This window comes from Xiphias gladius, chromosome 10 (genome assembly GCF_016859285.1).
Source record: "Xiphias gladius isolate SHS-SW01 ecotype Sanya breed wild chromosome 10, ASM1685928v1, whole genome shotgun sequence".
NCBI lineage: Eukaryota > Metazoa > Chordata > Actinopteri > Istiophoriformes > Xiphiidae > Xiphias > Xiphias gladius.
This window is the reverse complement of record NC_053409.1, coordinates 25,440,261-25,466,138: the sequence shown is the minus strand read 5'-3', so window position 1 is coordinate 25,466,138 and position 25,878 is coordinate 25,440,261. Positions and strand designations below refer to the sequence as shown.

General features: G+C 44.1%; 1 protein-coding gene across 1 annotated transcript in view; it reads left to right on the top strand.

Annotated features, from left to right (window-relative positions):
- The window catches only part of syt16 (synaptotagmin XVI), a 37,334-nt gene extending 33,155 nt beyond the window's left edge, over positions 1-4,179 (top strand). Inside the window, exons 5-7 of the mRNA XM_040137738.1 lie at positions 1,107-1,568; positions 2,134-2,320; positions 3,588-4,179. Of these exons, the coding sequence (XP_039993672.1) occupies positions 1,107-1,568; positions 2,134-2,320; positions 3,588-3,901 (963 nt within the window). The 3' untranslated portion in view covers positions 3,902-4,179. The remainder of the gene's footprint in view (positions 1-1,106; positions 1,569-2,133; positions 2,321-3,587) is intronic.
- The last annotated feature ends 21,699 nt before the right edge of the window (positions 4,180-25,878 follow it).

The window sequence follows — 25,878 nt, the reverse complement described above, 5'->3', positions numbered from 1 at the left end:
CAGTGTCCAAAGGATTCTTTGTTTGCCCTCGTTCTCTCGGCTTTCTATTTGTATCTCAGCCAGTTGCGTGTTTGGTTATGAATAGACCACAGCGGCAAGGCCAGTGAGCGCGTAGAAAAGCTGATGGTTAGGAAATGACCATTGCGAACTTCGTCGCTGTCTTTGAGGACTTTTCCTTGTATTCATTCTCATCTGAACCAGTGATCATTCATGGTCACTTGGTGATGTTCGAGTCACCTTAAGCATCCGTAGTTGTAAGTTGCCTACAGCAACAAGGAAACCGAAGCCAAGCGTCTTTTAGGAAAATCATTGGGCGACGACATTGATGCTGTTGATTAAAGTTTTTTGGAATTTGATTCACAGATATTAAACAGGTTGATATTAAACACTGTCTTTTGTCTACTTATAGCCCAGTTGACCATAGAATGTTTTATTGTAGGTGCAGGAGGTGGAAATAGGAAATATATTATTATTATTATTATTATTATTATTATTAGGTCACTGCCCTTTTCCACCACGGCTGCTTCTTAATTGATCAAATTCTTCGACGAGTGCATCGTGCTGCTGCAGGTGTTTGCGTTCTCTCTCTGTTAGGTCTTATTCGTGTCGACCGCATTTTGCATCAAACTATCCTCTGGTCTACTTGGGGCGGGTACGGCAGTACTCCCACCGGGTCTCTCCGAAAATGAATTCATACGCGTCGCGTTCAGGTAGGCTTTCCGCAGGTCCAGCTAGGACCCGTGAAGACCGGTACTTCGCACCCAGCGACCTCTACCTGCAACAGAAACTTGCAGGAGAAAACACAAGCTGGCCGGTCGCAGTTCTTGCAGTCCACATGTGGTATGTCCTGATGTGTAGTTACATTTTTGAGGAGCTACGGTGTAGCCTACGGTGCAACCTCAAAGTCTTTGTATGTAGCTGCCTCCTGTACAGCATAACCCCTTCAAACTGAATTATAAATCCTGCTTTTACAGTATTTTTCCTCTTCTTTGGATGATTTATCATTTTATTTGGTTCCGCTGAATCACCGGATCCACAGCTTATTATTTTTTAAATAAATAAACTCGATTTTTTAAATTATTCTTATTTTCTCCCATCCTTCTCAGCAAGATCAGCCTCCCCAAGATGAGGTCTCGTCACAGCCGGTCAGCTCCTCCCCTCGATCCCCCATCTCCAAGTGTGGAGACCTGGTCCTCTCTGTAGAGTACCGTCCCGATACGGAGAAGCTGCTTGTCTCCCTGATCGCGGCCCGGGACATACCCGACAAGGCTCGCACCGGGATGGACTCCTGGCAGGTGCACATGGTCCTGCTTCCCTCCAAAAAACAACGGCACAAGACGTCGGTGCAGAAAGGCTCGCTGCCGCACTTCAACGAGACGTTTCGCTTCTCCCGCCTGGAGCCGTCGGACCTGCAGATGTCGGCCATCAGGTTCCGGCTGTACGCACTCGGAGGCAGGATGTCCCGTGAGCGGATGATCGGGGAGAAGGTGCTGCGTTTAGGAGGGCTCAACCATGACGGAGGGATCATGGAGACGACGCTGGTTCTGGAGCCTCGCAGTAACCTCAAGGTGAGCCCGATGCAGTCAAAGGACATAGCTGTACATTCATTTTTAGACACGGTTATAATTGTATTAGCCATCACTATGCAGTTTGTCTTTGTGCTATGAAGTCAGGTTTGTCTAGATTTGTTGCTTATCAATCTGAATCGATCTCTGTCAGTGCCAAACTTTTGAGGAAATATAAGCAGAGTCTGAAAAAGGAGGAAGCTAGGAGGCAAATCGGCCAAAAGGGTAGGAATCTGCTTAATGAACACACAGAGAAACTGAAGGACAATACCAGAAATAGAGTTCCCAGTAAGTTCTGAGATCAGTCGGAGTCTGAGCGAAACACAAACACAGATGCACGTGGTCGTCGTGTACAGTGCCGGCGAGATAAGGATGTCGTCTGTTGCTTGTTACAAGTGAATAAGCTGAGACATTTTGAAATAAGCAAAGATTCCCATTTCAGTGCAGTTCGTAATTTATCAACCACCCCTGTAGTTTTTTTCCCATACTTATGTAAATAAAACAACATGAGGCTTTTGTGAGAACCCACAAGCTGCTCACTCTGTTTCTTTCTCTGTGTTTTGGTCAGAGCGTGGACTCCCAGCTGAGTCTGTCCGCTGTGTCCCAGAGCGACAGCTCGTCCACTCAGTCACTGACCCACGGCGGTGTCCCTGAGCTGCTGGTGGGTCTCGCCTATAACGCCACAACAGGACGCATGTCTGTGGAGCTCATCAAGGGCAGCCACTTCAGAAACCTGGCCATCAACAGACCACCAGGTCTGCAGAGAGAAACACACCCGGAGACACAAACACCACACTCACATACGCTAATACACAGACACGTACCAAGCACTTTATTAGGAACACCTGTACACCTGCTTATTCATGCAATTATCCAGTCAGCCAATCGTATGGCAGCAATGCAGTTTATGACGGCATGCTGATACAGGTCAGGAGCTTCAGTTAATGTTGACATCAAACATCTGGAAACACCTTGGTGATGAGAGAGGTCGGAGGAGAATGGCCCGACTGGCCGGAGCTGACAGCAAGGCTACGGTAACTCAGAAAACCACTCTTCACTACTGTGGTGAGCGGGGAGGCATCTCAGAATGAGCAACACGTGCAACCTTGAGGCGGATGGACTACAACAGCAGAAGACCATGTCGGGTTCCAGTCCTGTCAGCCAAGACCAGAAATCTGAGGCTTTAGGGGACACGGGCTCACCACAACTGGGCAGCCAAAGCCTGGTCTGATGAATCTGGATTTCTGCTGAGGCAGCAAATGGGAGGGTCGGAGTTCGGTGTCAGCATGAATCCATGGACCCAACCTGCCTTGAGTGAACAGTCCAGCCTGGTGGTGGTGGTGTAATGGTTTGGGGAATGTTTTCTTGGCTCACTTTGGGCCCCTTAATACCAATCGATCATGGTTTGAAGGCCAAAGTCTATCGAAGTATTGTTGCTGACCATGTTCATCCCTTTATGGCCACGGTTTACCATCTTCTAACGGCTACTTCCAGCAGGATAATCCACCATGTCACAAAACAAATGTCGTCTCAAACTGGTTTGATCAACATGACAATGAGTTCATTGAACTTCAGTGGCCTCCCCAGTCGCCAGATCTGGATCCAGTAGAACAACTTAGGGATGCGGTAGAACGGGAGACTGGCAGCGTGAATGTGCAGCTGACAAATCTGCAGAAATGATGTGATGCAGTCAGGTCAACATTGAGCAGAATCTCAGAGGAAAGTTTCCAACTTCCATCTTGTGGAATCCAGGCCACGAAGACCTGAGGCTGTTTTTAGAGCAAAGGGAGGAACTACCCACTATTAGTACGGTGTTTCTAATAAAGTGCTCGGTGAGTGTATATACACAAGTAAGAGAATCCCCTCCTTAGAGTCACCAACAGTGGGAAAGAGTTCATATTAGAACCAACATGAAGGAAAAAAGTAGCTGCAAACTTACATGACATTTTTATATTGTCTTCCTTCTTCCCTCCATCTCTTCATCTCTTCATCCTCTCTCCCCCCTCTTCTTCTCTGGTCAAGACACCTATGGGCGGCTGACTCTGCTGAACTCGGTCGGTCAAGAGATCTCACGGTGTAAGACATCAGTGCGTCGCGGCCAGCCCAACCCCGTCTACAAGGAGACCTTCGTCTTTCAGGTGGCGTTGTTCCAGCTGTCGGACGTCACCCTGCTGGTCTCCATCTACAACCGGCGCAGCATGAAGCGCAAAGAGATGGTGGGCTGGGTCGCCTTGGGTCAGAATAGCAGCGGCGAGGAGGAGCAGCTCCACTGGCAGGACATGAAGGAGAGTCGAGGACAGCAGGTCTGCCGCTGGCACGTCCTGCTGGAGGCGTAACGCTGCCTGCCGCACAGGATTGAATTTCTTTTTAAGGTTGAAGGGAGTTTATTCTTCATTTAGAAAGTTGGAAAGTATTGAGAAAAAGAAAAAGACATCCCTGAGTTTATTTGCAGATAGGTAGATGCATGTGTTGTCAAAGTCGACGGATTCAGCACAATATCCACTATCGTCACATCTGTCCAAAGCTGGGAAGACATCAAACCTGGCTGGTTATTGTTTAAACATAAAGAACAAATTCATCTGCTCTTGGAGGCTGATGAAACTTCAAAATAATATGTTGGTGAATATGGAAAGAATTAAATGAATAAATTAGGTTACATTACAAAAAGACCTTGAATTTGGATTGACTCTTGTGATTCACTCACTTCTTTTTGTAGTCCACTCAAGTAACAGATACAGATGAATTTCTTTCACCATGTAAACCTGAAGGTTTAGCGCAGAAACTTTAACCTTCTCTGTAAAAAACTTTGTAGAAAATCCTTCGGCCTCAAAGAGGAACTGAGAATTTGTCCTTTCTACTGCAGAAATGTTGTTTTAGAAAGTACATGCAAATTGGAGGGGTGTGTGTGTGTGTGTGTTTGTGAGACTTGTTATTTCATATCTTTCTGTGCTTTTGCTGGCTGGCAAGTCAATGGAAATGCAAACAAATCTGCACAGCGACTGGCCCCGTTCAGGTGTATTGAACTAATGCAGAGAAGAAACAGTAAGATGCAACATCCTGTAAATCTAATATTGAAAATCGTATTGTTGCATCCTCTCGGAAAAGCAGCGATTTTTTTTCCTCATACTGTAAAAATTTCCTGCAGAATGACTGGATCTTTGTTACACTGTGTCAGAAAACCAAGAGACTGAGAATGGTGGATTTTTATGTGATGACGCTGGTAACTGACGTTGGGAGCTCGATCAGACCAACAAGTCCATCTATGCAGTGCCTGTTCATGGAGAGGATCACACCTCATCCTCCTCCACGAGTGCGTCCGTTAACTAAACGCACAGTGCAACAAAATACATGTAGATCCCAAACCTTTAATTTTCTGTCAATGAGCTCTACAGTGAACAGGACAGACGTACAGTAATAGATTATAAAGATTAGCCAGGGACATATATCGGCCATCCTTTTCATTTAGGACTCAGCCTGTGTCATACTTTACAAAGAACTAGCACGTGGCTTCGCATCAATCTATCAATTATTCCTCATACAGTGTTGGCCCAGCTCATAGCGCATTGGTGGTCCGAAGGACCCTTTCCAAAATCAGAATCACCCCAAAATTTGGTGGGAAACAGGTTTAACTTTAGACACGTTTGACTGGACCAGGAAGAGCTGTGTCTGATGGAAAAAAGCACACAAGTGCAGTTTGAGACATTAAAAAACCAGGAAGACAAGAATGAACTTTTACACTCAGGCAATTGATCTGTTACTCTATAAAATTATTTTAATAAAATTATTATTTTATTTAAGGCCATTAAAATGTTACTAGCACTAGCCAGTTAGTCCTTATCGTCGCTTGTAAAAGCTGAAACGTGCTGTAAGAAAACAGTCCAAACGTGAATTACACTCCGTAGAGTACATACCTCCGCCAAGGCGAAAAAATACCCTATCCTGCAGTGTTGAGGAAAATTCCTTGATCCGCCCCTTTAACTGGATCTGCACCAGAAGTTATTGGGTTCTTATTTGGCCAATGCCTCGTCCCTCCACCAAGTTCGGTGCAAATCGGTTCAGCAGTTTTTTCGCGTGATCCCCTGACAAATGGTGACAACGTAACCTCTTTGGCGGAGGTAATTGAGGTTTCACAAATCTGAAAATGTGTTTTAAACGGTCTCCATTGTCTGCTCATTCATCTTGTCCATGTTTGACAAGCCTAAGTGCTACATCTTTTATCTAGGCCTGCTTGGTCTATTGTGATCTGGGTGAAGAAAAAGCAGTGGATTCGCTCTTTTCCCTTTTCTCACAAATAGAACAAAAGTCTCCACAAATCTGAAACTGTTTAAACATACTTTAGTATGTACTTGTTAATCTAGTCCACATTTGAGAAGTCTAAGCACATTTTTTAATTTTTGTTTTTATTTAGACTTTGTCTGATTTGGTCTAAATAGAGAGGAAGCTGTGCAATCATCATCATTTTTTTCTGTTTTCACAAATAGAACTAGAATGGTGCTGATTAGAGCGCCTACCTCCGAATAGGCCAGCGTCAAACAACATACACCAGACATCAGGGAAAAAAATTCAAAGTCTTAGTACATGATCCGGATCTCCCCCAAAATTTAATGGGTTCTTCCCTGGCCCGTGCCCCATCCCTCCTACGAGTTCGGTGCAGATCGGCTCAGTATTTTTTGCGTAATCCCACCGACAAATAAACAAATAAACAAACAAACCAACAGACACAGGTGAAAACAAAACCTCCTCTGCGGAGTAATAAAGCGTAGATCTCACCTTTTTGTGACTGGTGCATGTAAGTTTTCAAGTGTGGCACCTCCGTCGCTTGCAATTCGGCTAGTTACTGCTGCTTCTGGCCATTTGGGGGAAAACACGGCGTGTGACAAAAGCAGTTGCCGTGGGTGTTTTTTTTTTTTTCCCCCGTGAACGTCTGAAAGGGGTCCCGTTTTGTCTGCACCCTCAAAACCAATTGGTACGAGACGCACAATCTGATCTTTGCTTTAACAGCAGTGTTTTTCTATATTTTCGTTTTGCAAGGGAACTAAGAACTAAGTGGCTGATCTGGCAAACGTATGTCTGTCTCCCATACAGAAGAAAAGTCCCAAACGGGGCTTCAAGAGCCCAAAATGATTTTGTCATGAAGGCGAACAACTCTTTACATTTTAAAAGGTGTAACCAGCAAATATTTACTGCTGTCATTTATAGATGACAGCAGTTACTGGAAATTTTTCATCAGTTCATTTGTGTCAACAGACTAGTGGATGAAGTAATGGTGAAGTCAGTATTCTGGTTCCCACTGCAGGAAATACTGGAAAAAGAAACAAACATCAATAGATGTGAAGATATTTCATGATTGAAGGTGGAGGAGGAAGGCGCCTGATTCATATTCAACACTCATTCATATTCTCCTGACACTCATGCTACTACAGGCAGGAAGACCAGCAGCTGGAGACTCTAAACCCCAGTAGCATGACCCCCCCCCCCCCCCCAATCATCACACTGAATTATGTTATTTGGCCGCGGCTCAGTCTCCTTCGCAAGTCAAAGCTCATTCCAACGCCCGTCAACGCTGAGCTGAAAAGAGGCTTTAAATATCTCGCTGCAGCTGTTAATAACATGCAATGAATTGCCCTGAAAGTGTGTGGTTTTTCCCACACGTTCTCCGGTAATTGGTAGTTACAGCTGTACAATCGTACAGTGCGGTGATGGTGATGCTCATCCCCTTCTCGTCTGAGCATCACTGAGTCAGGAGGCAGCAGCTCAGCCCGGAGGGGGGTGGGGATTAGATCTGCTTTCTGAGGAGTACTGCAGCTCCAAAACCCTCAGGGGTTCGCACACCGATAGCGGAGATGTGTTTATTTGAGCGTGCGTTTTCTCCAGGCAAGTGACAAAAAAGCCTCTTCAGAAAAGCTGTGCGGCGGCGCGGTTTGAAGACTGTGATCGGAAGCACGAAATTGCTCAGACTCCAAAGTTTTGTGGGTAAAGAGAGATGGCGGCCGGTAATGACTTTTTGCAAAGCCAAGCATAACAAATTAGGTGAGGTTAGAAGTTCAAATTCAAATTCATCATGTGACAAAAGCACCTTTCCCGCACACCACTAGAGGCACCGAGTCATCCAGGTCTTGCTTTTTTGGTTTTGAGAGACTTCAGCCTCGACCCCAACGCAGTAGACATGAATACAGTTTTCGTTTTGCCGCTCAAAGCGCTAAAAAAATATAGTATTATCTTGGTTTACTATTATTATTATTTGAAAAATCTCTGCAGGGAAACTTCCATTTCCAGATTAAAAAGCCCTGATATTTTGCGTAATCCTCAGACATCACTGTGGACGAGTGTTTATACTCTTTTACCATGTTATTGTCCATTATAATCAGCCACTTTCTTTTTCCTCTTGTTTTAACGTGTCTCTGAAGCTCTGTGACGCTACGCTAAGTGAAATATTCAAAACCTGGACCCTGTTAATAGATTAGTGAAAAAAAAAAACAGAGCTAAAAAAGAGTGAGTCAAGGGGAAACACACACACACACCACTCCAAAAGAAGAATCGTGTCGCTCCGTAACTGCTGGATGTGTAAATTATAAGCAACTGTTTGCGGACAAGTTCACCTTATCACCTTAGGAGTTGATGGTATTTCAGTGTTGCGTTCACAACTTGTTTCCGCTGCCCCAAAGTGGCCAAAAAAAACAAAACAACCCACAGTTATTGTAATCAATGCCGTCATTTTCCTAGTGAGGACAGTCTCTGCTCTGGATAATTTACAAACCCATTAGCTTGGAACAGTTGTCTAACTACAGCACAATATATAATCCCATTTACTGTGCAAGGAAGACGGACACTACAGGAGACACTCAGTCTAACGTTCAATTGGCTAAGTACAAATACAGATGCTGGAAACCCTGAGCCCCATGACCCGTGTGATTCACAACAGAAGAACACACTTGACTGAAAATAGACGGTTTTCATTACCGAACCCATCACCTTCATCATCATCACCATCATCATCATCATCACACACTTAAACCCACAAAGAAACACAGCTGGTTTTCATTGACCATCAAACTTCAGCCCTCATCAGTCTGATGCACATGTCGCATTGTGAAGCGGATGTTAGCAGCAGTTTACTTTAAACAAAAGGTGGAACAATGAACAATCAACAACATGTTGAAGTGCTTGTCCAGAATACTCAAGTGATCCGCTACACGAGAAACGCTTCTCTCTTTTCCGGTGAGAACACAATGATTTATTTGTCGTGAGTGATGCGGGGAAGACTGAAAACAGTGTCCTCCATTCAAAATGAGTGACATGTTTGAAGGCCACAATTGAATGGACTCATTCTATATCTGTTAAATGCAGGGAACATGCATCGCATGTATAAACTGCAGAGACAGCATGTCATGACGACTGCTTCAGGTATAAGTGAAGCATGGTCAAAGAATAGGAGCGCCGCAACTAGCTTGATATTTTGTGAAATCCGATGGGCATGCACCCTTTAGGATTTCCAGAAAATGTGGATTCAATTGTTTTCGATTAATATTTTTTACTTTTGTACATAAACACTTGTCAAAGACCCAAATAATGTAATTTTGAGTTGAGCCTACATTGTCGGAGTCGAATGCTGCCATCAAATGGGGTCGTGTTTACCGTGGTGACGAGAAGAGTCCATACGAAGGCCCCATTCTTATGGTATCCTCGACCGCGGACCTCCGAATTTTCTGACAGCTCCGAGTTCACGGCTTTTGACGTGTTTGCTGATATTTTTTGATATTTTTTAGCTGCTAAGTTAATATTTTGTCGTTTTAATCGTACAGAGTTTTTCTTCAATGTTGTGTTCACAACTTGGTTCCGCTCCCCCAAAGTGACCAAAAAAAAAATCCGACAATGCAGGTTTAAACAAATAGTCAATGCTGTCATTTTTCTATAGTACGTCTGAGGAAAATGTCGATATTCCCAGTGGCCTCACCTTTTCCCTCTGTCATTATGCCTTTGCAGTTCCCCGCCTGCTAGCCAGCTAGGAGTCTTTTGCCGCTGTCCATGTTGCCGCTGCCTAGCTGCGGTGCTCTCACGACTTCACCACTTGGACGCCAATCGCAACGCGCACACGACTTCCCATGTCGTAACCAGGAGCTCACCAGTTCCATTTGAAGGCAGCAGAAGGACACCGAAATTGTTGGTAAACGTTGAAAAAATGGGTCCTAAATTTCAAACAGAAATGCACAAAGGCATTTTTCTGTTTCTATCTAATTTTCCAGCTGAAATTACAAAATGACAGCTGTCAGATTTTAGCTGCAGCAAGCTAGCTAATTAACGCTAACTCGGTGAGATGTTGGAAAACTCTGTCCTAAGCTGACTTGTTTTAAAATGAGAAAACTGTTTTAAATATGCATTGTTGGCTACGTGCATGCTGTACAGTATTAGCCTGCCATCTAGGACTGACTCACCTCAAGACAGCTTTTTCTCTCGTAACATGTAACCTCACAAACTAATGCAGACAAGCTAACGCTTGGCCGCGGAGGTGATGCTATAGGCTGCAATTGTAGGTAGTAAGCTAGTTGAAGCAGACAATCACGTTGTATTCAAATCCTTACAGTTTTGCTCTTGTGCTTTTGGTTCTGGGAAGGAGCAAAAATATGTTGATCTCAACTGCGATGTCAAAAAGGCCAAAGCTTGTCAGATCTAGGTTGTTAAGCTACGATTTGACAACCCCCGAGTGGGGAGATGGTTTAGCAGACAGTCAGTTTCTTCTAATTCAGTGTTGACGACTGTGCCACGTTCACATCATATCGGAGTTACCATGGTTACCAGTTTTACAGTTGTAAACGGCGTTCATGTCAACAACCAAGTCGTATTTATGATTTTTTTTTTTTTCTGAAAGCTCGAATATATCTGAGTAGGCCCTAAACAGTAAAGGAAAAGTAAAGAAATGGTAAACCTGCCATGTGGTATCCATTAGGAGTGTTTTTAACAAGCGCTTTGCTTGCTAGGTGGTGTGACGTTATTTGAAGAAATGCAGTTAACGTTTGTGTCTTTCTACTTTGTTTTGTTAGTGTTTATCGATTAAGACCGCTGGAATCTCCGGTCATGAGCGAGAAACAGTAGCACAAGTTAGACCGACAGCTGCCATCGTCAGTTGACTGGCGAGACGAACGCTCGCAGGTCGTGAACGTGGGAATCTTTCCCAGCCGTTACCTTCTCCTTCACACGATGTGAACGCAGCAGGAGCGAGCCAGGACGGCGAACCCGCGAGACTGTCTCTCCGGCTTCGCCCACCGAGGTTTGAAATAAACTCAACAAACTCTAAAGCACTTTTGTTGCGTTTGCGCGAAAATGCTAGGGTTTAGGGATGTTAGCTGCCACTGCAACAGTGTCTTAAAATATAATGCGTCAATAAACAGAATTTTACTTTCACTTTAGTGAAATATTAACAAAGAAATCGATCAGCCCCAGACAGAAATTTCATTTTAAAAACCATTTCTCGCACAATAAACTGTGGCAAGAGGTGTTTTTCCCAGTAGTGTATATTACAAAACAGTAGACTATTTAATGGTAGTAATTTTCGTGGAGCAGTTATCTCACCCTGGGTTTAGCCTGGTCGTGTTAAAATGAAGTGTAACTGGGAAGATGAGTCACATGACCAGTCACAGGATTTGATATCAGCACTGCTACTCTACAGGCCTCAAATGTGAGCGCGAATGGCGACGTAAACCTTACTTACTGCACAGACTGATATATTTTATGCATGTCCAGTTGTTGTACAGAATCCATAATATCTATTCTATATTTTTTGAAATAGTAAACGTTCAATGTTCTTAAAAAATTCCCAGGATTTCTATTGTAGTTACACATCTGCATGCTCAGCTTCAGATCCCAGGTTGTGCCACCGATGTGATAGAGTGTTGATACCCTGATGAAGTGCCTGTAAGACTTTGAGACGAAACACATCCACCGGGACACAGAGGTGATCCAAGTTTGCATGACGCCTTCCCGTTGTTCCTCCCGTGCATGGAAGGTTCATTTTTGCCCGTCGATCCAGGGCGGGCGTCCGGACGTCAAGGCCTGGACCAGGGCCAGACAGGTTCCAGTCTACAACGGGTCTATGGGGAGTGGAAACAGGGTCGAAGCCAAGACCACAGCCGTGGAAAAACCAGATGTAGAAAACAAACAGTCCAGGGACTGAATAGCTATATTGAATACATAAAATTGAAATGTGAATGATGTTTTTCTTTGAGGTCACAGGTTACTAATGTAAAGGGACAGTTTTACATCATTATTTCAGAATTCTTGCCTGTGATGGTTGCCGGGACTGTATGCATGGAAGGTTTTGAATTGTCATTCGTTACATTTCTTTCCCACTTTGTCCCCGTAGAAATGTCTGCAGGTTTAACTTGTGAATATTACGGCGCATAAATACAATGTGTTTAAAGGGATAGTTCGACACTTTGGAGGAAGTGCTTACTTCTTCAGTTGCTGAGACTGAGGTGAGAAGATTTCTAACGTTCCTGCAATTAGAATAGAGCTCGAGACAGGAGGCAATTAGCTTAGCTTAGCATGAAGACTGAACACAAAGGGGAAAGAGCTAGCCCCGCACTGCGCAAAGTCCAAAAAAGTAGGGGGGCACCTATGCTAGGTGACCGATGCTAGAGGGCTCTTCGGAGGTGGAGGTCTTTTCCCCTCCAGAATCCCCCGAAGCAGACCGTGTTGGTCCCGAGCCGTATCAATTTTGGCCACTGGCCCCAGCCCCAGTAACGCTTGAAGTACGGAGCTCTCGGAGTCGAGCACGTACTTGGAAGCACTCTCGTGAAAAATGCAGATTGAAAAAAAATGCACATAGCAGTTTGTTTCCGTCGAGGGACCTTGCTGCCATCCGCCGCCACCGTGGAGCCATACGAGGGTCTGGAGGGAAAGGATGCGGTTCAGTGGTGCTTCTGAAGCCGTCGAAAGCACAAGTCTGAACCACTGAGCCAAAATTGAAAAATACTAGGTAGAGGAGTCGCAAAAAATAGCGTAAACTACTGTGAATGATGAGTGTCGATCAGTACATATTTGAAAATGAGCGCGGTTTCACTGGCTCCGACTCAGAGACGGGCGCTGGGCGAGGTGGGCCGCCGAACTCTGATTAGAGTTCTTTTTAATGTAAATTTCATGACCCCGAACATGGTCCCGATCAGTTGACTCAGTGTCAGCTGTGGCCTTGCAACGTTCAGGGTTCATCATTTGGCTTACAGCTCAACAAACATATTTAAATGTGCAGTGCCTCCGTAATGAGGTGTTGGCTGGTCTACTTTTGAAGTCTGGACAGAGCCCGGCTAGTTGCTTCCCCGTGCTTCCAGTCTTCGTGCCAAGCTAAGCTAACCACCTCCTGAGCCTAGTTCTGTGCTGAAGGCGCGGACATGAGACCGACTCTCAGCACCAAAGCAAACGAGTAATTTTGTCAAAATGTCGGACTACTCCTTTAAATGTTATAGGCCTTTATCAACCATTGCTTACTTTTAACACCAATTTAAAAGAAGGGTTATTTGATCTTAATGTAAAAGTTGAAAAAGACAAAAACGAGCCTTTTTTTGATGCCATTACCATAAGCAGCAGACGGAGAACTGGAAAAAGGACTTGATATTATTTTATCTCCCTCGTAAATCTAAAACCTTTTTCTTTAGTTTGTTTTATTCATTTCATTTGTGGAGCTTTTGTGCCCAAGGTCGCGGATGAGCCTTCAACCTCGTTCCTTCTTTTATCCTCTGAAACTGGAAGAGTGTTGCTGAATGTTTCTTTTCTCTCTTAGATCTTTATTGACATCCGACCTTCCTGTAGACCTGTAACAAAGCAGTGAACATTGGGTTATGTGACATTGACACTGTATGAGCGACAGCATAAAGACTGCGGGGACTGCAGCCCTGCAGCCCTGGTCTGGGCCGTGCATGCTGAGCCCCGGCGGCATCCAGAAAGCACTTTTTGTACCAAGTTTTGTCGTTGCCAATAAAACCCAGAAGATCCCTGCTGTGGGGAGGCCTGTCTGCCATCTGTTTTCTGGAGTCCTTCTCTCCTTTCTAATCTCTGTTCAGATGTCTTAATTCTGAGAACGAGGCTTTTATGGCCACACTTAACAACAACAACAACAACAACAGCAGCAGCAGCAGCAGCAGCAACGACAAAAACACAGTTCAGCCCCTTGTAATTGGTGGTAGAGATTTCCAGTTTTAATTCTTTGGCCAAAAGCCCTGAGGGAACCACACAGAGTAGATTAGAGAGTACGGAGAGTATAAGTGTTTTTGAGAGAGGTAAACCAAATCTCTGGCAGCAGATGCTTTGTTAGATTTAGCCTACAAAAACGTGGATTTGCAGCTTGTTTATGTCGCCGTTTATTAGCCGTAGTCAAGTATCGAGTCCATGCGTAAATGAACCTCTATTGTTTTTCTTTGCTTGTGAGGTTTATTTGGTGCAGGCTTGGCCTGACCCAGCCACGTCTGCCTAGTGTTGCCTTTCGAAATGGCTCATAAAACCTCTCTAATGTTCCCCGGGTCTCGAATTCACAGGGGACTCTAATGAATCACTCTAAGCCGCAGTTTATTCACAAATAATGGTTACAAAGAAATTTAAAGGGCATTTAAAACCCCAGAAACAGTAACGCTGTCACTTTAAATGGCATTTGTGATCACATACACATCACTGACTGTTCCAGTAATATTTCTACAGTGATTTCAGCATAATGCAGTACCTGCTAGGCAGTTCAGCATTGGTAATATGGCTTTGAAACCTTTTTTTAAAAAGAAGTACCCCCTTAACGGATACCCCCCCACCCCACACACACACACACACACACACACACACACACACACACACACACACATTTTTGTGCACATGTCCAAATATAATGTGCTCAAAATAGAAAAGGTCACTGTTCTTCAACCCTTTTGGTTACAGTCATAACCCTGGTCTCCTCTGAAAGGAAACTCGACCAAAAAGTCCGAGTGAGTAGAAGAGACACCGAAGGCACAAACATGGTGGAAATGTAAGGGGTTTTTTCTTCATCGCCTATTTTTTAGGAATAAACAAGGAAATCTAAGGTCTGCAGTAAAACCCTTGTCTGAGCTAGTTTCTGCGTCAACGGCTGTTGCAGTGATGTGAGGATCCTAAAGTGCTTTGCGCAGACAGAATCAGGAGACTTGGAGCTTTCAAAGACTGCATGATCTGTGGAGGTCGTGTGAAGACGGAGTCTGGCACAGACCAAAACGCACCTGAAGTAGCACCACCAAGGCCAAAGCGTCCCAGGGACACTTGGATGGGGGATTTTAAAAGGTTACTTTGTGTATCCTGGTACCGCGGAGGGAATAGACTGCCTCCTGCCTTTTACTCCTTAGTCCACTGACATTTCCATTTTGAACCGTGTCGCACAACCATTGTCTGTTAGGTTTTTCACCACGGGTGCTTCCTGAGACAGTTGCTGTTTGGTGGTTCAAACGATTCAGTTTTCTAGTTTTCGGTCCATATTTTCTAATATTTCTGTGTTGGATGTTAAATGCCCCTTTCCGCCGCAAAGGTTGGTGGACTGAACACACCAGACAACAGTGGGAATGAGTTCAGGACTTTATTTTCTTTTATTTTTTATATTTTCATCCCTGGCAGAGTTTCATTTTTTAAATATAAATATATTAAAGTGATGTCCAAAAAAAAGGAAAATGGAATTTTACAACAGGTCACAATTGGTTAATAAGCTCATAGGGTTTTCCGAAAGTAACTGAGCACAGTAAATTGGATGCAACGCGACAGGTAGCAGCTCTTAAGGGTCATGGCCGGATTACTGAGCGAGACCCGGACCAGAGCCCCGGTATTCAGTGACTGCTAACATTTGTTTTTGTTGGAGAGTCGATCGAAGGACCACAAGGACACGTAAAGGAAAAGGACGCTCGTGGTCGTTCCGTGTATCTCTCGTGTCTCTCAGTTCCCGCCCCCGAGCAGAGGATCTGAAAACTTCTCCCGCCGCCGAAGGAAACTCTCGTTCCCTCTGGAGACAGAAAACTTCTCTCAGTCGGTAGAAGCGCAAGAGACCGTGCGGCGGTGGATGCGGGAGGACGGGGGACCGATGCCGGAGCGTCACCACCGCGCCTGCTCAGTCTCCTAGCAACAGGAAACATCTGCCTCCGCGAGGACCAATGAGGGCGCGGCAGGAGCGCTGTGCGTTGTCTCCCGTTGCTGTGAACGGGATATTTTAGGAGGCTGGAGAGCGGCGAGCGTCTCGCCCCCGGAGGAGCCCGTGCGCCCGCAGGAACCGACCGACAGAGGCTCTGACTTCAGGCCGAGCGGGAGCGTCGCTGAACCGGTGTGAGGACGGTAGATGTCGCGCCGAGGAGCGCAGGGCACCGACGGAGAGAGAGGCTGTGCCCGGGACCTGGTGGACCGCTGCTGGGCAGAACTAGTCAAAGGTAAGAGGCTCGGACGGACATTGAGCGGATCCGTCGGCGGCGGCAGCTGCATGTTAAACAACCGCCACTCGTCCCGCGGGAGGGCATCGAGGGCGAGTTCGGTTCCGGTGCTTCTCTCAGACGCGGGGGCGATTAAAAGCGCGGGATCGAGAAGGACAATAGAAGTCGTTCAAACACGAATCCAACTGGGAGGGACGGAGACAGTAGAGCAGCAAAACACGTCTCCAACTGAAAAACAATCAAACAGAAACACTTTTATCACGAGGAACGAAACTCAAACCACCGAGACGAAACATCCTTACATGTCCACCTACTGCCCCAAATGATAATAACAATAATAACCTGCCACAAAACTCAGAACGGGGCTGGTTTCTTCGCTTCTCGTCTCACAAACCGATGATACCTCGCAGGTGTAAAAACCGAGAGTCCGTTAAATCGAGAGCCCGGTAGTTTAGTCACCGGCTCAAATTCTGTTGTTTTTCCTCTCAGAACTTTCTCTCCGTCGGCGTGGAGGTGGATTTAAAGGAGGACATTGGGGGGATTATACAGTCATGACACGTACTTGTGCTTTCAGTGGAAATATTTGCTGCGGAAGGAGATCCAGAGAGTGTTGCGTGCACACACACGCACACACACGCGCGTCCCACGCAGCTCCTCTCTCTCTCTCTCCCTCCCTCTCTCTCTCTCCCTCTCTCTCTCTCTCTCCCTCTCTCCCTCTCTCTCTCTCTCTCTCCCTCTCTCTCTCTCTCGTCGAGCTTCATTCTCCCACCGGTGAAAAACGTTGTTCAGGCCGCATCTGGATGTTAAAGACTGTGTGAGTCACTGCAGCCGCTTCAGGGGAGCCGGCGCGAATGTTTCGCGACGATAAAGCTTCCCGCTCTCCGTTCATGATTGATTCATTGCATTTTAAATAACCCCCCCCCCCACACACACACACACACACACACACACACACACACACACACACACACACACACACACACCGGCCTCTTATCTCTCCTCCCTTTGCTCTCTCTTGAATTGGAACGAGCTTCTGAAGACAGCAGATTTTTTTTTCTCCGTTGGTTTTTAGTGAAGATGTGAAAATGGCCAACAAATAAACTCGACATCCTGTAACAGCATTAATCAGGATGTGCATACACACTGCTTTTATTGTGAAAATATACAAAATGAAATGCAGATTATTTACACTAGTAGGGGGAAAATGAAATGGTCCTATTTAGTTCGTTCTGCTCATTATTTTTAAATGTATTTCATGTGTTCTTTCTTTGTCCTCATCTTATTGTACGTGCTTCCATGTTTTCTTTTTCCCTCGTTCTTTCTCGATTTCTCCCCCGTTTTCCAGCTCACAGATACAGGTGGAGTTTTTATTTTTTATCCCCCCCCCGCTGATTCGCTGATCACACAAAGAGGCGCTGTCTGCTGCCGTAGAGGCTCCGACCACGGCTTTACACCAGCAGCCATCAGCGTTTCTCTTGGGCCTTTAGCTGTGTATGAAAACTTGGACTTCACGTGATTTTCTTTCTTTGAAAATTACAAGAGGAGACGTCGGGTGTCGAAGGTCAAAGGTCAAGTCATATGCAGTGTATTTTTCCATTTGTGCAGTTCATATATGCAGGTCGCACGAATGGGGCAGGTCGATTTTGGATCGAGAACTTAAAGCTGAAGAATATCAAAGATCAAATTTAGGCACCGAATCGTAGAGCAGTGGTGTTTGTAGCTTCTGTGTTCATGCTCAGGTGTTTTGATCCAGTCTCTTCCTCCTCCTCTTCCTCCTCCTCTTCCTCCCCCCCCCCATCCTCACGCAGGAGCCTGAGGGCGATGTGGAGGCTCAGATCGGCTCGGACGCACTGAATCCAAACTCCAGTCAGAGAGCTGAGCGCCGGCCGTGGACCGTCTGCAGCAGGTGACCACGGCTGCAGCCCGTTGCCTCACTGACAGGCGGTTTACAGTTCGCTTTTTACGCGACACCGACCTCTGGTGGCCGTGTGAATTATGGGTCCCGTCCGTCAGGGGCACCGGCGGAAGTAGTGGGGTGATGGTGCAGAGCCGAAACAAACGCGTGGGCGGGAGGGAATCACAAAGCGCGTGGCTTCGACAATGGACGTTGGTTAGTCAGCAGCCGACATTGTTGTTGGCGTTTTGTTTTAAAAAAAACAAACAAAAAAAACGTTTCCATAACCTTACTCAAGTAGTTTTTGTGCCTAAACCATCACCACAGTCTAGAAATCAGTCATATGAATCCTTTTTAAATGAGCGCTGACAGATCAGATCAGAAAACCCCCCCATAAACCTGAAGGTTCATTCTTGACCAGCGGCGGAAGAAGCTCTCAGGTCCCTTACTTCAGTAAAAATACCAATACGTCAGCGTAAAGGTACTCCATTACAAATCCCTTCCAGTAAAAGAAGTATTATCAGCTAAAGGTGCTTAAAGTATCAAAGTAAAGGTACTGGTTTTGCCCCTGTGACTCATATATTATGATAAATAACATTATTGGGTTGTTAATACTGACCCATTGATGCATAATTAGCATTTTACTGGTGTAGCTGCTGGAGGTGGAGCTGGTTTTAAATCCTTTAAACACGGCTAGTTTAGTCCAGTGGTGCCCAACCCAGGGGTCCGGCCCCTCCAATGGGTTCCCAGATAAATCTGAGGGGTCATGAGTTGACTCATGGGAGAGGAGAGAATTAAAAACACATTTCCGATGCACAAATTTTTACTAAGTTTTTAGAATTTTTGTGCTGATCTTTACGCTGTGTTTGTGGAAATATTGGACAAATCTGCAACATGACAAGAGGCCCCGACTAGACCCTAACCTACAAGTATGGAGTAGCATAAAAAGGAAACACTCAAGTAAAGTACAAATACCTTGGAATCGCACTTAAGTGCAGGACTTGAGTAAATGTACCACTTTCCACTGCTGAGCTTGATTACAGTAGATTGACAGCAAAGTTTTAATTCAAGGTTTACTTTCTCACTTTTTCTCTATATGGATCTGGGACTCAGAGACTTTTTTGGACTTACTTTTAAAGTTGGAGTCCTTCATATCCAGCCCATGATAGAAGTCCCCTCTGAAATGGCCAAATTTCCACCACATATTCCCATCGGATTACTCCAAAACTAAACAACGAAATATGTCCTCTAACTTTAAAGCTAAGCTTAAATAAGTGTCATTAACCTGGTTTCACTGCAAACTTTTAGTGTCAAGTGGTTTCGGTTTGGTTTCGGAGATGAATGAGTACAGCTTTGCAGGTGACAGGTAATAAAAAAGTAGATATAATTACCTTTGGTGAACAAATCTTGGCTCCTCAGCTGCCTCAGTCCAAAAAATATCACTATGAGTATCGGCCCCAAATTTGTATGATTTTCTTTAAAGGTCTTATGATGATGATAATAATCTCAGTGGCTGCTCATAATAAGCTTCATCTAAATGTCAGTGGATCACATGGATCTTTTTCAAAAGGTGATTCATGAATTCACTTTTTGCTCATTTGCTTTCTGAGTGTCACTTGCTTGAATGTGAAATGTAAAATATACAGTACATTTACTGATGATGGAGCTTTTAATTTTGAGGATACTGATTTCCTGAAGGAAAGTGGAAAGGAAAATGTAAAGAAACACTCAAATTCCTGATTCTGTTCACAGCTGAGTTTAAAAATGTCTAAGTTAGTTCCCTCAGACTGTAAAGAAGAAACCTGATGTTGTAGGGTAAAAAGAAGTGTTTTAATATTTAAACACGTTTCCCAGCCTTCCTCCTGTTCGAATTGTAGTTTAATCTCTGTTTTCTTGCCTCCAGCAGCCCCTTCCCTGTGGGAGAGACCAAACCATTCAACAACGTCGAAAGTTGCTTACTTCAAGAGGAAATATGCGGAGGAGGAGGATTTACATGGAGGCCTACATGGATATTTTCAAAAAGTACGAACCTGTTCTTTTCATCTTATTAAGCACATTCTTCTTTAGATGTTCAGGGCCAAACGTGGTGTATAGGAACCCTGACCCATCTGAAGTGTTTATTTATATCCGCCCTCAGTGCTTTTTTCCACCGTTACATTCATTTTATTCTTTATTAATTAATAAAAATAATAATTCTCATGTCCTTCAGCTTCTTTCTCTATATACAAAACAGTCCTTTGCTGTCACTACTTAAAGCTGCACTCTTTCTCGGCTTCTATGCAGATGACACCTTTATATTCATAACAGAATTTTCAATGCAATAAAAACTAAAAATCCAGATCACAGATCAAAGTTATGGTTACACAACAGATATGATTAACCCAGCCACCAAACCGACATCATCTTAATTGTATCTCCTGTGATAATTATACAACAGTTCTATATCAGCAAAGGTTTTGCTCTCTTGAATTGCTGGCTCCCCCTCTGGCAGGGATGGAGGAAATAATTCAGATCATCAAGTACTAATACCGCACTGTAAAAATACATTACAAGACCTGCACTGAAAATGTTACTTTAGTAAAAGTATTAAAGTATAATAAGGAAAATATACTGAAAATATTAAAGTAACACAGAAAAATCACCCCTGTGACTGTTATACTATTATATAATATTACATTATTATTACTCATACATTCAGCAACATTTTGCTGTTGTACTTGAGGTGCAGCTCATTTGTAACTATTTTTTCTAGGACTGCAGCTAACGATTAATTTCATTACGGATTAATCCCTGATTATTTTCCCAACTAATCGATTGATTGTTCGGTTTGTCAAAATTAAGAATGTAGTGAGAAATGCCCATCACGATAACGCAGAGCACAAAGTCAAACCTTCACAGTTCTTGTTTTGTCAAACTAATGGCCCAGAATTCAAAATGATTAAAAATAGATTAAAATTATTAAAAGGAAAGGGGCAAATCTTCACATCTTAGCAGCTGGAACCGTGACGATTGACGATTATCAAAGTAGTTGCCAGTTAAACTTTCTGTGACTCAACTAATCGTTTCGTCTCTAATTGTATATACTGTTGAGTAGTTTCATTTATAATAAAACATCTTATCTAATAAGCTCGTCGTAAGTTTTGTATGGAAAAATCTTAATCTGTAAAATAACCGATAACTAAAGCTGTCAGAAAACATGTCATGGAGTAAAAAGTACAATACTTCCCACTGCAATGTACTGACGTAGAAGTATAAAGTGGCATGAAGAGAAAATACTGAAGTACCTCAAATGCGTACTGAAGTACAGCAAATCTACTTCTCATGAGTTCTAAACTGGGAGTTATAATTAAGTGCTGATTATGTTCTGATAAGTTCTGATTATCTGCCATCATCACTAGAAAATTGGGTGAATCACGTGACTGTTTTAGTTCTTTTGTGCTGCAGCTTTGAAACTGAGACTCCTCGCTTTTACCTGCTTGTATCAGTTACATTCCTCTGATATCCTCCTTTTAAGCTGCTTTAGATAAAACTGTCAAACGTCAAGTGTAAAATGTAAAAGCACGAACTAACCCCCTGTCTTTGTGTTTGTCATCTGCAGCACCTGATACTGCAGGAGGACCGGAGCTGCATCCTGAAGCTGTCCCTGGAGAAGCTGAGGTTCCTGGAGGACCCCGAGGCCTACCTGCGGCGCTCCGTCCTCATCAACAACCTGCTGAGGAAGATCCACCATGAGGAGGAGGAGCTGGAGGCCGAGGAGGAGGAAGAAGAAGAAGAAGATGAATTAGAAGAGGAGGAGGAAGAAGAAGAAGGCGAGGAGGGGGTCATTGGAGAGAGCGGGCAGCGGAGGCTGATGTACCCGGACAGGAAGAGAGTGAAGGTGCTGGTGACGGACCGCTGCTCTCCGGCGTTTGGCCTGGAGGACCTGCAGCATTACCGGCTGGTGCCCTGTTACCCTTCAGCCGGATGCCTTTACAGCCTGGGTACCTGCCCAGGACTCACGCCAAACCACCAGGTCCTCCTGTACAACCTGGACGACAACGGCTGACTCTCCCGACCTCACTGTCGTGCCTGTGGTCACATAGCTGGGAAACGCAGACACGTGCGAACTGCGTGTTTAAAATCGCCGGGAGGAAAGCCGCTGCTGTTTTCCCTGGGTTTACCCGCTGAAAACCTTCCGGGGTCATGTGTCATAGGCTCTGCTTTGCGCGTCAGCAGGTTGCTGCCTGCTCTTGTCCCCTCGCTAAGAGGCAGCAGCGGATTTAAGAAGCCGAGAAACCCTGCTTCTTCTTCTGCCTCAGGATCAACACGGCCTCTGATGTTGGTGTCAAACTGCCATTTAGTATTCGTGCAAATGTGAGAGACCCTGAGCAGGCAGGTTTTTCTTGTTGGTCTGTTTGTTTGGTTTGTTCTGCCGTCGTGTTGATGATCTTTATTGTTACTGTTGCTCATGTGAACGGTGAGCATATTCAGGGATTTACAGACTGAAGACTACCTTTGATGCACCTTGGCTTGCGTGGAGAATATGCACTGATATGCTTCTGTTATCTTTCTATGCTGGTGTGTGATGTCTGAAATACTCTGTGCAGGATTCCCTGGACCGTGTGAATTGCGGCGCTATCTCAAGAGCTCGAGATCCTCATTCTCTGAGGAGCATTTACTGCCCGTGGGAAGACAGTTTCTGTCCGTAGTTGATGTCCCGTGTTCATTCAATGCGCTGTGGGTTTCTTTCTTTTTTTTGCATCACTTTGCTGCTCTCTGCTGGTGAAAGAATTAATCTTCAAGTCCGTCTTTGTGGCTGCTGTGTTCAAATCTCACGTTGAAAGTGAACAGACAAGTAACGACGCTGACACTTTACGTTAAACCCCCCGTTCAGCATTTATAAGCAGTAATTAAAACGTGTCACAGACGGTCTCTATCACACTATAATGCAGTTGAAAGCAGATATGATTAACGTCTGTTAAGGCATTTGTCGGCAACTACAACTCCTCCTGTGTCGTTTCAACTCATGGTTGCATAAGCACAGGCCGATGTATGAACATAATAAATGACCATGCGGTAAAGCACAGTTGTGATAATATGAAATATGTCTTCTTAGAGGAAGTCATACCTTGACAAAAACTCCACATCGATAAACTCTTTAAAATGTCCTTATATCTGAGCGTAACTGCATTATAATGCGTTATAAACTTCTATACTTATAAAGGCTTAACACAGGGGGTTAAAGTAAAGTGTTGCTGAAAAGGATCATTATTTTTCTCTGATGAAATGACTCATACATTTGCTTTGTTGCAGTATAAAAAAACAAAGAAAAGGACTCGTCCTCTCGTCCTCTTCAGCTCTTAGAAGTCATGATAGTTTTTTTTTTTCTTGCTACCAAATGTTGTTTTTGTGAATGAGTTTCAGCATTTTTTTTTTTTTTTTTTTAAAGCTGAATATCAAAGAGCAGAACGTCTTTAAACTGATATTATATTTCATATTTTCCTACTATCAGCCCTGATTAAAACAGCACAGGGGACTGCGGGTTTTGCTAAATTGTCAGAGGACATTTGATTATTTGATGCGGCACGATGTGCGCTTTAGGAAGCTGATCTATCTGCTGTACGAGCACAGCGATGAATGATTCATCCTTTCGTCAGTGTCTCTTTGTATTTCGAGTGTTCAGTCTCTGTCCGGGAGTTTTACTGAGATTGAAAATGTGCATCTTGATAACAATCACTATAACGAATTAAAAACAAACAAACAGACAAAAAAAACAACAACAAACTGAAGGCAACTATTTAAGAGGAGCTTGATATTTTAAAACAAGAATTTATATTTTGATGAAAATGCATATTCCATATTTAAGATAAACTATTTTGAAAAAGGGCCATTAAACTTTTTTTTTGCAGGTGATTGATTATCAAATAAAATATGTAAGGTGACAAAGTTTTTTATGTGTGTTGGTGCATTTTTTTTGTCTGTCTCTCTCTCTATCTGTCTATCTATCTATCTCTCTCTCTATCTGTCTTTGGCGGGGATGAGGGAGTCGAGGTGGACTGAGTATTTGGTCCGGGCGCTTCCCCGAAAGGCAGGTGGCGGGCCCTGTACAAGCTGCCCATTGAAGAGCGGACAGCAGACCTCCAGTGGAGGGTTGTACACGGGGCGATGGCTACGAACAGATACAGAGCGCACCTGGATCCTGAGCTGGGGGAAGAGTGTGTCTTCTGCTCCCAGGCGGAGACCCTGGAGCATTTGTTTGTTCAGTGTCCTCGGCTGGTGACGCTGTTCGAGCTTTTAAAAAGGTGGTTTCAGGGTATCGGGGAGAAATTTTCTTTTGAGTCGTTCATTTTTGGCCCCCAGGTACAGCGCTAAAAAGAAGACGGCACATACACTGGTGAACTTTTTATCTGGTTCTGCCAAGCTGGCCATCTGGCTGACGCGCAGGAACCGGGTCCAGAGCACTGGCAATGTGGAACCTGGGACTGTTGAAGGCCCGCCTGAGAGTGGAACACGCTTATTATATAATGATGGATAACGTGCAGGACTTCAGGCACATTTGGGCTGTGGGAGGGGTCTTATGTTCTGTCGGGGGGGAGGGAGAGCTGATTGTTAATTTCTGAGAGAAAATGTTTTTTTGGCCACAGTTTTTTTTTTGCTTCTCTTTGTTTTGCTATTTTTCTCTCTGGTCTTTGGGTGATGATGTGGGTTTAATAAATGTTTTAAAAAAAATCAAATCTCTCTATCTATCAATCTGTCTATCTCTCTATCCATCTATCGCTCTGTCTGTCTATTTCTCTGTCTGTCTATCTCTCTATCTATCTGTCTATCTCTCTATCTCTCTGTCTATCTCTCTCTCTATCCATCTATTTCTCTGTCTGTCTATCTCTCTATCTATCTGTCTATCTCTCTTTCTCTCTATCCATCTATTTCATATTATGACGATATCATTTTGAACTCTTATGTTTTGGTTGTTTTGATTTCAGGGACCACAAAATAGCAGGCTACAGACACAAGCGCGGTCACGTTACGTCGTGACGTCCTGAGCACGTTTATAGTGCGTGCGCGCCGGAACTACTGTTGCCTTCATGTGCTCCTGCCAAAGTCAAACTTTAGAGACTTTGAGTCCTAATTCATTCATAGCCTGGCCGAGTATCCACATCTAAGAACAGAATATTAATGGCGATTTGCGACCAAATTCTTCACTCATCGTAAGATATTCTCAGTCTACCATTTTTATACTTTAGTTTACATTTCGCTGTCTTCTTGCATCTTTGACTTCAAAAGTTTAAGAACAAGATCTGAGCACTTCCTCCACCTCTGTACAAAATGTTGGACTTTTACTTGTAATTGAGTATTTTTACGTCGTGGTATTGCTAATTTTACTTAAGTAAAGAATATGGATACGTCCACCGCCACCGACGACAACAATATTGCCAAAAACAAGCAATCCGGATAAGTTAATATGTTGTTGTCACTATTTTCCGACGTCTTATACGTGGAACAATTGATTATTAAAGAAAATTATTGTTGACTAGGACTAGATTGACACAGGGTCCCACTGCAAGACAGGGCCACAATATGGAGGATGGAGAACCCGTCACTGTTGATATTCAACTTCCGTGATTCAAATTACTAACAAATTTGCAATAAATCAAATAATGTACCCGAAATAATCAGTTGGTTGAGAGAGTATTCAGATTCTTTACTTAAGTAAAAGTACAAACACCACACTTACCAAAAGTCCTGCATTGAAAATGTTACTTAAGTAGAAGTATGTTAGTATAACCAGGAAACATGACTGTCAGTGTGTAAAAGTACTGGTCTCTTTGACTGTAATAGTGTTAAATAATATTTCAATATCTTATTATGACAGGAGGCAGGAACCTACTAATTTAGTTGGTTGCATTGTAGCCTCTTTCTAACGATTTTATATAAAGCCTGCAACTAGTGTCTATCTTGTCTGGGGACCCCGGGGGCGGTTGCCCGCTTTTCCCGGTGGGTAAGCCGCCGGCCTCGACGGTCGTCCCGAACC